The sequence below is a fragment of the Dipodomys merriami genome, unplaced genomic scaffold (assembly GCF_024711535.1).
Source record: "Dipodomys merriami isolate MVZ:Mamm:240054 unplaced genomic scaffold, mDipMer1.0.p SCAF_25, whole genome shotgun sequence".
NCBI lineage: Eukaryota > Metazoa > Chordata > Mammalia > Rodentia > Heteromyidae > Dipodomys > Dipodomys merriami.
Genome location: NW_027203937.1, coordinates 14,806,363 through 14,818,533, shown reverse-complemented (window position 1 = coordinate 14,818,533; position 12,171 = coordinate 14,806,363). Strand labels below are relative to the sequence as shown.

Sequence of the window (12,171 nt, the reverse complement as noted above, 5' to 3'; positions counted from 1 at the left end):
TTCCTCAGCACCACATAAGCAAAAAGAAAAAAGCCGGAAGTGGCTCTGTGGCTCAAGTGGTAGAGCGCTAGCCTTGAGCTGAAGAGCAGAATTCAGGCCCCACGACTGGACCCCCCCCCAAAAAAAAGAAAAGAGAGAAAAAAGTTTATCTTGGTTTATGGTTCTGAGGGCCTGCATCTGGTGAAGGCCATCTTGTTGACAGAGTCTAAGGGTAATGTAGGGAATCACATGGCAAGAGACAGTAATGCATTTGTGTCTCTTCTAACTATATCTTTTCCAGTCATGGAGGATTCACATTGATGAGCATGTTTTATTCTAATTACCTCTTAAAGATTCCATCTCTAAACCATAGTTGTTAAATCAGATTGGATTAAGCTTAATATCTCACATGGGTGATTAAATTTCAAACGAGGAAGATTTAGACAGACTCAAACCAAGTTTAAATCACAGCACATATTTACTTAAAATTAATAAATTAATTCCTCCAAACATGAACTATACACACTTTAATGATATTTATTGTATCTTAAGGCATCCTAATGTTCAGAAAATTAATTGTTAGAGAGTCTCCAGATTGTTAATATCTGAATTTACTTGCAAAATCAATAAATGGTTGAAGTACAACATAAATTGAATATCTAGTTCTTAACAATAAGAAAATATGTTACTCCATAAGACTAGACATCCTTTAAGTCATGTAGTAAATAACACATGGAGCCATCAAAGAGTTTCTTTTCATTTTTCATTTCCTTGGCATATTGGCTTTTTTTCTTAGAAAACTCCCATCGTAGATTAGATGAAGACACTCCAGGCAGCACATTCAGCTATTCGAACATCCAAAGGATCTTCTGTAGCTCTTTTATCGGAAACCTTTTCCAAAATTCCCCCCAGAAGATTCACTTCATTTCTGTTGGCTGCAGCTAGCTTAATCTGGTTCTTGGCAAAAGTAATGAGGCCACTATGACTGACTTAGATCAGTTAGGAATTGCCCTCTAGGGCTAGCTTAAGCCAGCGTTTTGAAAACCGTTAAGTCTAGGAAGGTAGAGCCTAGGAAGGTGACTCCTTGGGCAATAGGGTTTATTAGGAAGGAGGAAGGGCAGAGGAGAAAGGAAATTAAACTGGCAACGAAGAGTATGTGTTGCATTAGACTATTTATTAAATTGCTATAGAACAGTTGACTTCATTTGGTCTTAGAAATGTTCAAGAGATTAAATTGGTTGATAGACTTGTTTAAATCTCCCTCCTTTTTTCACTCTTTCCCTCCCTCTTTTTCTTTTTCCTTCCTTCCATTTCTCCTTCCCTTTTTGTTTGTTAACTACTGTCTCAATTACTGAGAGAGGAGTATTAAAATCTCTGGCGATTATTGTGACTTTGTACATTTCTTCCTTAAATTCTGCCTGCGTTTGTTTTGTGTATTTTGAACATTGTTACTATAAACACACACACACACACACACACACACACACACACACACACACACACACACACACACACACACACACACACACACACACACACACGTTAATGAATTGATGCCCTCTCTATTATGAACTTTACATTTTATTTCTGGTAATCTTTAACATCAGTATTTCAGTATCTACCTTTTCAGATATTAAGTGTAGCTTCTCAACTTTTATATGGTCGATGTTTACTTGATAAATCATTTTCTCATAATTTTACATTTAATACATCTGTGTCTGTTTTAAATGCATCTCTTAATTATTGTATAGTTGAGTTTTGCTTTTTTTAATTTGAAGAAAGACAAAGGTTTATTAGAATGCCAGTAAACAAAAATAGCAGGCAGCTAAGCAGAAATATAGTGTTATTGTTGCTGCTGTGCTAATATTGGATTGAGGATAGACTTTTATTGAATTACTAGAGGTTTTGCTAATTGTTTTATTTTTGTTGTTCTTTGTGATTAACTATTCCTTTTCTCAGAGAATGATTTGAAGTAGGTCCATGTGGGAACATCTCACCAACTTGGCTTGACTATTGCCTTCCATCTGGCCCATTTTGTGTCATGGCTTGCTTCCATATTCCACCCAGCCCTAGGTATTTTCCTGTGCACTGTATCTTGGTGGAGCTAAGTTGGGGGAAAGAGTCCCCCACATCTCTGATAGAACAACAAACAATGTTGGTTTTAGTGGGGCAAATGTCTCATCTTCTTGCAAGTACTTTGAGTTGAACAGGGTTTTAGAGTCCCTGCCTATTTACTTTGTGTTTTGGCAGAAGATTATGGAGTAGTACATGGAGTCACAGTGGAGTCTAATTGAATACCAGAATAAGATGGTCAGGAATCCTAGTCCAGGAGAATAAGAGGTACTGGAGAGTCATTAGGGATGAAAGTCATGTAGCATCATCTGTAACTTTATGGCCACATGCATTGAAACTCCTTCTATAAGGCAAAAACAGTCCTTTTCAGGGTAGAGATGATGTTGTCCAGAGTTGGACCAACTAGTTCAACAAGCCTAAGCAATGTAGAACACATGTATATTGTGTTTAGGGAGGGGTGAAGTAAAGACTGTAGAAATGTATTTGATTTTGACTACATCTTTGGTTTCCTCTTGAAGTATTCTCCAAATGGTATTGATGCATGTAGCAATTGTTAGAAACATGTAGGACAAGGGAAAATTCTACAAGCCCAAGCCTAAGCAGTCAGATAATTTATCTTTGATTTTTATCATTCTCTAGAGGCATTTGTATTGAAACCGGCTATTATTTTTGTGTATGTGTAATGCATTGTATTAGTCATGGTGAGGATGTAGGGGAAGATAGGAAATTGCATTCTCAGTACTTCAGATTTAGTTAGGCTTTTAATTTCTTTTCACTCAGGAATGCTTAAAAATTAATATGGCAGTTATATTCTAGGTCTAGTTATTTGTGTTAGGAATATTAACTTGTGGACAGGTGCCCTGTTCAGTGATTGATTAATTAAAATAAAAGTGAAATGAATTCCAGGAATTGGAGACAAGAGGGTTTTGTTTTGTTTTTAAAATTTTTGTCTTGTTTGTTTATCCGTCTTTGGAGGAGTAAGGAGGGGGCACAGAAATGGAGAAACAAAGGGTGAACAAATGCATCAGTGGTATTCTCTAGACACTATGTTGAAATGAACTGTACAACTTCTGGGTAGAGAAGGTAGCGAAAAACTGGGAGACAATGAAGGAAGGGGTGACACTGTCCAAAAAGAAAGTTACTCATTACCTGACTTATGAAATGGTAATCCCTTTCTATACCACCTTTATAATAACAATTTAAAAAAAGAAAAGTGAATAATTAAAAGAAAATTGTAGATTAAAAATCTAAGAGAGGGAACATTTTCTCAAACATACACATCTTCCCAGTACTGTAACAAAAACAAAACTTATACATCTTTAGTAAAAGTTATTGAAATCCTTACCTATGTGTGCTTGTTAATATTGATAATAAAAAATCATCAGAATTTTTAGCTATGCATATATTACATATTGCACTTAAAACTTTTTACCTGATTATATAATAACCTAGTTAAGAAATCTCAAGAAATGATTTTAATTTATAGATTATTGGAAATGAGATATATAAAAGCTCCTTTGCCATGATGAATAGTTCAAAAGATGTATGTATGAATTTTTACATGGTACCACATTTAAATCTACAGGCTATAATCTAAAAAGTAATACTTTAAAACTTTATTATTTAAAAGATTTTTAAAAATTTGTTTACTTTCTATAGAGACCTTTCTTGTACCTGTCCTATCTGATACTGCTTTCATTCTCTTTAAAGAAAAATCAGTTTGTTTTATTGAGTCAGAGAACAGTAATTCCTCCTTTGTAATTTGAGGACTATATATGAAATATGTAAAACACCACACCTTACATTAGGTATTTGCTAGGTGCTCAATAATTTATAGTTCATAGTTTTATTTATTTACCCAGTCTTTATTATCTACTAGAATAATGAAATAAGAATAGCTTATTTTAGACTAACTAAAATAATCAGTTTTAACTATTCTTTCCTATCATATGTCTTTTCTACAGGTGTATCTACATCCGCAATCAAAATGGCATCAACAAGACTTCCTTCCCCGAAAAGCCTCGTTAGTGCCCCAACCCAGATTCTTGCACAGTTTCCTAAACAACATCAGCCATCTCCTAAGCAGCAGGTACATCAAGTGCAGCAACAAGCACAGCAGCAAGTGACCCCACCTCCCCCAGTGTCTCAGCAGCAGCAGCCTCAGCAGTCATCTTTGCCCCCTGGTATCAAGCCTACCATCCAAATCAAACAAGAGTCAGGTAACTGGAAAATGTTTGTAAGATTTGCTCATTCTTCTTAATCACCAGGTCTCTGAGGTTTCATGATATATATGTTTTAAGTATTTCATTTTCACTTAAGTATTTCATTTTCTCAGCGACTACAGATGATACTGTGATTTTCATTTCAGCTTTCCTCAGTTTGTTACTGACATATAAAAACTATCGTGAGCTTGTATACTTCAATTTTGGTGAATTCACTTACTATTTGTTTTTTTGTTTTTGCTAGTACTAGGGCTTGAACTCAGGGCCTGGGCATTGTCTCTGAGCTTTTTTTGCTCAAGGCTAGCACTCTACTTGAGCCACAGTGCCACTTCCAGTATTCTAGACAAGCACTCTACCACTGAGCCACATTCCTAGCCCTCACTTACTATTTCTAAGAGTAATTTTCACAGATTCCTTGAAGTTTTCTATGTACATAGGATAACTTTTTGACTATGTCATTGGTAAATAGAGACATTTTTCTTCTTTTGCAGTCTCTCCTTCCCTCCCTTTCTTTTTCTTTTTCTGTTTTTTTTAACCTCTTTTTAAAAAAGTCTTATTCCACTAGCTAGACCATATCCAATGCTATGTTAGAACAGAATAGAACAGCTATCCTTGCCTTGTTCCAAATATTGAGAAAACATTCAATCTTTTACTATTAAATATGGTGCCAATTGTAGTTGTTGTTTTTAAGTTTTCAATTAGCAATAAACGCGCCTCGGATAAACCTCATTGGCTACGATACTGCCACTGCGCAAAGCTTAGTTGTTGTTTTTAAATAAGCACTTTTGATCAAGTTGAGAAAGTTCCATTCTTATTCTCCTCAGACTTATTGTGAAGGAAAGGGTATTGGATTTTGTCAGGTGCTTTTTTCTTTGTTCAGTGTGGTCATACAGTTTTTCTTGCTTAGACTACTGATGTACTGGATCATATTACTGATATACTGAATTACACTATTATTATTATTTTGTTAAGCCAGCCTTGCATATCTGAAGTGAATCCATTTTGATGATGGTGTATAATTCTTTTTTATACATTGCTGGGTTTAGTTGTATTCATAAGAAATACTGATCTATAGTTTTTGTTTGTACTGTCTTCGGTTTTGGAATCATGATCATAATAGATTCGTAAAATAAGCTTTATTTTCTGGAAGAGATTGTACCAGTGATTTCCATTATACATCTTCCACATAGTGAACTCAGTTTCTTTTTCTTTTCCCCCTTTTTTTTGGGGGGGGGTTCCAGTCGTGGGGCCTGAACTCTAGGCCTGGGCGCTGTCCCTCAGCTCTTCAGCTCGAGACTAGCAACCTACCACTTAAGCCACAGCACCGCTTATGGCTTTTTTTTCTTTTTGCTTATGTGGTGCTGAGGAATCGAACCCAGGGCCTCATACATGCAAGGCAAGAGCTCTACCACTGAGCCACCTTCCCAGCCCCTCTTTTTCCCTTTTTTTTTTTTTTTTAAATGTTTCATTACTATGGCAAGAACTCAGGGCCTTGACTCTTTCTTGGCTTTTTCACTTACAGCTAGTTCTCTACCACTTGAGCCACACCTTTATCTCCAGTATTTTTTCTGGCTAATTGGAAAAAGAATTTCTTTGAGTTTTCTGCCTGTGCTGGCATCAAACCTTGATCCTTAGATCTCAGCTTCTTGAGTAGCTAGGTTTTTTAGGTATGAGCTACTGATGCCAGCTTATAACAGAATATTTTACCTCATTAATTATTTTAGTTAAGATAGTAGTGAGGAAAAAGTGTTATACTTTTTTTATTCCTTGGTTGCCAGTATTTAAATGTGTAGTTAGCATTAGAAATATTCTAAATGGAAAGTCAGTGTAAAAATTATAGCATTGTAAATCATATTTTTGAAAATATAAAAGGCATTACATTACTCCCCTAACATTTTAATTTTTTCATATTGCCTTCAAGTTCTTTTCTACATCTCTATTTCATCTAAGTGATATAATAATCTGCCCTTTCGAATTCTGTATTCAACAAAGTAGGCTATATACTTTTGGAAAAAAAGCAACTTAAGAATCAAAAAAATTGGGGCTGGGAAGGTGGCTCAGTGGTAAGAGCGCTTGCCTTGCATGCCTGAGGCCCTGGGTTCAATTCCCAGCACCACATAAGCAAAAAGAAAAAGGCGGAAGTGGCGCTGTGGCTCAAGTGGTAGAGTGCTACCCTTGAGCTGAAGAGCTGAGGGACAGCGCCCAGGCCCAGAGTTCAGGCCCCACAACTGGAACCAAAAAAAAAAAAAAAAAAAAATCCAAAGAATTGGGCTGAGAAGGTGGCTCAGTGGTAGAGCGCTTGCCTTGCATGCCTGAGGCCCTGGGTTCGATTCCTCAGTACCACATAAGCAAAGAAAAAAGAAAAGAAGAATCCAAAAAATTGTCCTTAGTCTGTATATTTTTTAGTGGCTTTTTATTTATTTATTTATTTTATTTTTTCGGTTGTGGGGCTTGAACTCTGGGCCTGGGCGCTGTCCCTCAGCTCTTCAGCTCAAGGCGAGCGCTCTACCACTTGAGCTACAGCGCCACTTCCGGTTTTCTGGTGGTTTATTGGAGATAGGAGTCTCACGGTCTCTCCTGCTCGGGCTGGCTTTGAACCGCGATCCTCAGATCTCAGCCTCCTGAGTAGCTAGGATTACAGGCGTGAGCCACCAGCGCCGGCTTTAGTGGCTTTTTAATATAATCTTTTTATAAAAAAGTCTTTGATAATACTGAGAAATATATAAAAGCTACATTAGCTTTTGCTTTTGTCTTCCTATGTTAGAACACCCAAAGTATTTATGTAGATCTTATTTCTTATTTGTTTGTAAAAGTTACGGTCCAGTTGCTTGCTAACTTTGTTTTGAAACTTCACATATGATACCCCTGTAGATCAAGATTTATTTTTCTTGAAGAACTTTTTTACTGTAATGTTTTAGTTAAATTATTGAAATGAGAGAAATTAGGCAAAATTGAAATTTGAGGGAAAAATTAGGGTTTCATTGATATGAAAAAACTTCTCTAGGTAGGATTGAATAATGTGTATGATAACTGCCTTCTTGGGTACCTTTTAAAAAAATAATTGATACTGAGATTTCTTTTTCTTATTTCAAAGGTGTTAAAATCATCACACAGCAGGTTCAACCAAGTAAAATTTTACCTAAACCAGTGACTGCAACTTTACCCACCAGTAGCAATTCACCTATTATGGTGGTTAGCAGTAATGGTGCAATTATGACAACTAAACTAGTAACCACTCCTACTGGTAAGTTCTCAAAACATCAATCTATTTAGTAATGTCTTAGTAATGTTCATTAAGCAGCTTTCCTATAGTAGCAATATGCTTGACATTGGGAATATAGAGATTAATCAGACAGCCCTTCAAAGAGACAACTCTTGACTCTCCCCTGAAAATAGCTCTCTGGTTATTCTTTCTCTAAGTCTTTTGTTCTTTTCCTTGGTAGAATGTACCACAACTTCTAGTTACTTTAGTGGTTATGTATTTGTCTTATTAGACCATAAAGTGTAGTAAGTATTACCTAGACTGAGGCATACATAGGATGCTATTGTACCCAGATGGGAGAGCAGTGCTTGAGGAAATGACAGTGTAGAACATTTTAAATAGTAACACTTTGGCCTGATTTAGAGCAGGCTACTTACTCTTGTTAAATCTTTCCATCTGTCTGTTTAAATGAGATGGCATCTAAGGTCAGTTATTCTAAGTATCAAATAAAATCAGGTATGTAAAGAGTCTCCTATATAGTGCTCAGTGCTCAGTAGCCATAACTGTTACTGTTAAAATTAGCCATTGTTATTTTTCCATGTGTGTGTGTGTCTGTGTCTCTGTGTCTCTGTCTGTGTGTGTCTGTGCATGTCCATCCGTGTCCTAAAGTTTGAACAGAGAGCCTGGGTGCTATCCCTAAGCTTTTGTGCTCAAAGCTAGCACTCTACCACTGGAGCCACAGCTCCACTTCCAGCTTTTCTTTGGCTGTTAATTATAGATCACACAGTGTGACTTTCCTGCTTGGATTGGTTTCAAAATGTGATCATCATATCTCAGCCTCCTGAGTAGCTAGGATTATAGGTGTGAGCCACTAGTGTCCAACTTATTGTTATTCTAAATGTCTGGAACTTTTAGCCAGCTTTTGTGTGTGTGTGTGAAGTGTCAGTATTTACATGAGAGAATGTGAACAGTATAAAATGATACCTACCTTAAGTTCCTGAGTTCTCGTTTATTGACTAGTGTAAAGGTTTGTACAAACATTGCATTTCATTTCCTTTAGTTTGCCTAAGGTCACATAGGTTTTTTTCTCATTCAGATATATTTTTTATAATCAATTTAAACCATTTCTACTTAATGTCCCTTCTCTCATTTTTGAGTAGTGGTTATATTAGTAAAAGGTGAATAGCTTGCTAAAAGCGTTTTGTTTTCTCGGTGGAGGGATGTTGAAAATGGCTATTATAGTGAATCAAGTAAGCATGGAAAAAAAATTAGTTGAAGAAAAATAACATGTTATCCTGTTCTTCCTCTTTTTTTTTTTCATTTTCACCAAGGAATAATTCTTAAATTTAGGCATAGTCTTTCTAAGTTGCATGATTTGAGAGAAATTACAATATTCTGACTTATTTGTTAGTTCTTGTTTGGGAAAGAGAAAGTCTTAATTTTGGTGGGAAAGAGTGTAAAGTCTTTTGAGAGACATTAATCTTTAACAGGTAAGTTGAGAAGTTACGTAAATAGGAGATATTTTAGGCTACAAAAAATATTCCTGGCAACTCTTAGCAGTTTCAACTTTAACCTCTAGTAGAATGATTGAATAAGCTGGTAAAAGATGGAAATGTATTTAGAAAGTCACAGGGTATAAAACAGTAAAAGTTACAGGACTTTAGGCAAATAATACTGCCTTATTTGCTGACTGCTGACATTAGGTTTGGCACCAAGACAATGTAAAACTCAGATACAGAGATGTTGAAATATATACAGACATATTTGAAATATTCTGGCAGGAAAGATTAAATTTAAGTTTCTTTTGGCATAAAACTAGGGTAATGGAAGAAGAGAACGGGGTTAGCTCTATCATTTCTTGAGCTTAATAGTTTGATACAACACCACAAAATTTTATGTATAAAATTAATTCAAATTTATTTGGCCTCAGTACTTGCTGTGTGCAAAACTAGCTGTAAAATTGTAAATGTCTTGACACGTTGAAATTCCATTTTTTTGTGTTAAAAAGATACAGAGTACATGGAAGTATAGTTAAATTGTATAAATTATCATTCTTTTACAAGTAATGATCAGTTTTTCTTTTGGCTTTCTTCTTCCTGTAGGCACACAGGCAACCTACACTCGACCAACAGTGAGCCCTTCCATAGGTCGGATGGCTGCAACCCCTGGAGCTGCAACCTATGTAAAAACTACCAGTGGTAGCATCATTACAGTAGTACCCAAATCATTAGCCACTTTGGGAGGCAAGATAATTAGCAGTAATATTGTTTCTGGTAGGTATATCTGAATTATGTTAGAAGTATAGGAGACATTCAATGAGAGGAAAAAACTTAATTTCACTACTGAAGGATTCTGTTTGATCCCAGTTATCCTGTTTTGAAATCTAAAACTTGGGCTAAAATTTATGGTTCAAGCTGGCAATCCTAACTACACAGATCTGATGATCATAGTTTTAAGCCAGTCCAGGAAGAAAAATCTATCTTATCTCCAGTTAACTAACAGAAAGCTAGAAGTAGAAGTGTGACAAGTGGTAGAATATCATCCTTGAGCAAAAGTCAAGAAAGAGCACCTGAGGTCAAACCCCAGTTACTGGCACAAGAAAAAGAAAGAAAAGAAATCTAAAGTATTTTTTTCAGTCCTTAAATGTAGTGATTAAGTTAGGTTTTAGTTTATTAAACGTTAACATACAAAGCTTTTGATAGTTCTTTTGATAATTTTGATCTTTTATTTTATTTTTTTGGGGGGGGCGGGAGGGGTCCGGTCGTGGGGCCTGAACTCTGGGCCTGGGCGTTGTCTCTCAGCTCTTCAGCTCAAGGATAGTGCTCTACCACTTGAGCCACAGCGCCACTTCCGGCTTTTTTTTTCTGCTTATGTGGTGCTGAGGAAGCAAACCCAGGGCCTTAAGCATGCAAGGCAAGCACTCTACCACTGAGCCACCTTCCCAGCCCAATTTTGATCTTTTAAAAAAACATTTAGTTGCTTTAAATTATAGAGTAAAGATACTGGTTAATATTCATTTAGAGAGTTTTCATTTATAAAAACGAATTTCTCATTTGTAAAACCAGTCAGACCCCATAATAATTCAAGGTAGAAAGGATTGTGGCCCATTTTACAAATGAGGACAGATTTGGGTTTAGAGAAATGAAATGGCTTATCCAAAGCTATGTAGCTAGTCTTTAGATATACAAATATAATACCTAAATATTTATTTAACCTAGTACAGAGGTGAGGTATTATACTTCATTATTTCAATTACTAGTGTAACTTTAGCTTATTAAAAATAAAGATACTTGAATATCTTTGTTTGCTTTCCACTATTCCTTTCAAGTTAAAAATTTTTTTTTATTTAGTTGCACAAAGGGATTTCAATTTCAAAAGTCAGAAAGTCATTGTGAGTAAAATAAATCTTGGTCAGTGTCATCCCCTTTCATCATTCTACCCTTTTGCTTTTTAAAATTATTTTAGAGAAGTTAATCCTCTGCTTATTTATTGGCATATTGGAATCTGGTTATTATTGGCTCATGACCGTACAGTATTTGGTTTGTGGATCCTGAAGTGGTATGTTAACATGACATCTGTTAACATTATGATTGGTTATTACTTCTTAATTAAAATTATATAAATAATCTCTGATGAAGCAAGCCTTATAGATTTTAATTGTCTACCATTTTTGTAGACTTAGTCATATTTTGTATGCCCCAGATGAGTTCTAACATTTGAAAGTCAAGGGACTAAGGTTACTAGCAGTAATTTGATGTTGCCTATAATTCAAGAAATGAAAAAAAGCAAAACATGGCATGGTATTTGCAAAAAGCACTATCATTAAAGCTGTGAATACTGGCTATACTTATAAGTGAGAAAATCTAGTGATTGCCAAACTGAAGAGTGAAACCAGTAGGGAAAGAATCATTGTACTTGAGCTTCAATGAGGGTATTTTAAATGACATACTTAAATTATAATTTGTTACTTGACAATATCTTCAAATAATATAGAACACTTAAGAAAACATTTTTTATTGTGAAAATACCGTACAGAGGGGTTACAATTACATGGGCAAGATAATGAGTACATTTTTTATCAAGCATTGTTGCCTCCTCCTTTGTTTCCCCTTCCCTTCCCTTCCCTACCACCCGCCCTGCCAAAGTCGTAAAGTTCATTTTTCCACATAACAACTTGTACATCTCATTGTTGCAATGGGTCCACCTGTATCCCTCTTTAAACGATTTGTTTTTTCCCTTCTCCTCCACAAATTATACCAACATCAAATTCAGTGAGAGCAGGGGTTATACCGTGGCGGGGGGGAGGGGGGACATACAAAGCAACAAAGAAATCATTCTATAAATATGTTAGAAACAATCGCATGAAAGAAAAAACACTTGAATACTTATCTTGGGGTTCATTTCACCTAACATCAGCTTATCTGACCTTTTCTGCTTGTCTCAGACATATACTAGTTATTGCAAATAAGGGAAACCATGGGACCTATGTTTCTTTGGGCCTGGCTTACTTCACTTAATATAATTTTTTCCAAGTCTTTCCATTTCCTAACAAATGGGGCAATGTCATTCTTTCTGATGGAGGCATAGAATTCCATTGTGTACATATACCACATTTTCTTACTGCATTGTTGGTGGGAGTGTAAACTTGTTCAACCACTTTGGAAAGTAGTATGAAGGTTCCTCAAAAGAAAACAT

General features: G+C 35.8%; 1 protein-coding gene and 1 pseudogene across 13 annotated transcripts in view; one reads left to right on the top strand and one right to left on the bottom strand.

Annotated features, from left to right (window-relative positions):
- Window positions 1-12,171, top strand: part of Emsy (EMSY transcriptional repressor, BRCA2 interacting) — a 76,803-nt gene that overhangs the window by 29,113 nt on the left and 35,519 nt on the right. For all 13 annotated transcript variants that reach the window (XM_070034973.1, XM_070034978.1, XM_070034974.1 and 10 more), the window contains 3 exons: window positions 4,017-4,271; window positions 7,369-7,518; window positions 9,579-9,749. In XM_070034973.1, coding sequence (XP_069891074.1) covers window positions 4,017-4,271; window positions 7,369-7,518; window positions 9,579-9,749 — 576 coding nt within the window. The remainder of the gene's footprint in view (window positions 1-4,016; window positions 4,272-7,368; window positions 7,519-9,578; window positions 9,750-12,171) is intronic.
- Window positions 4,901-5,033, bottom strand: LOC138836646 (U4 spliceosomal RNA; annotated as a pseudogene).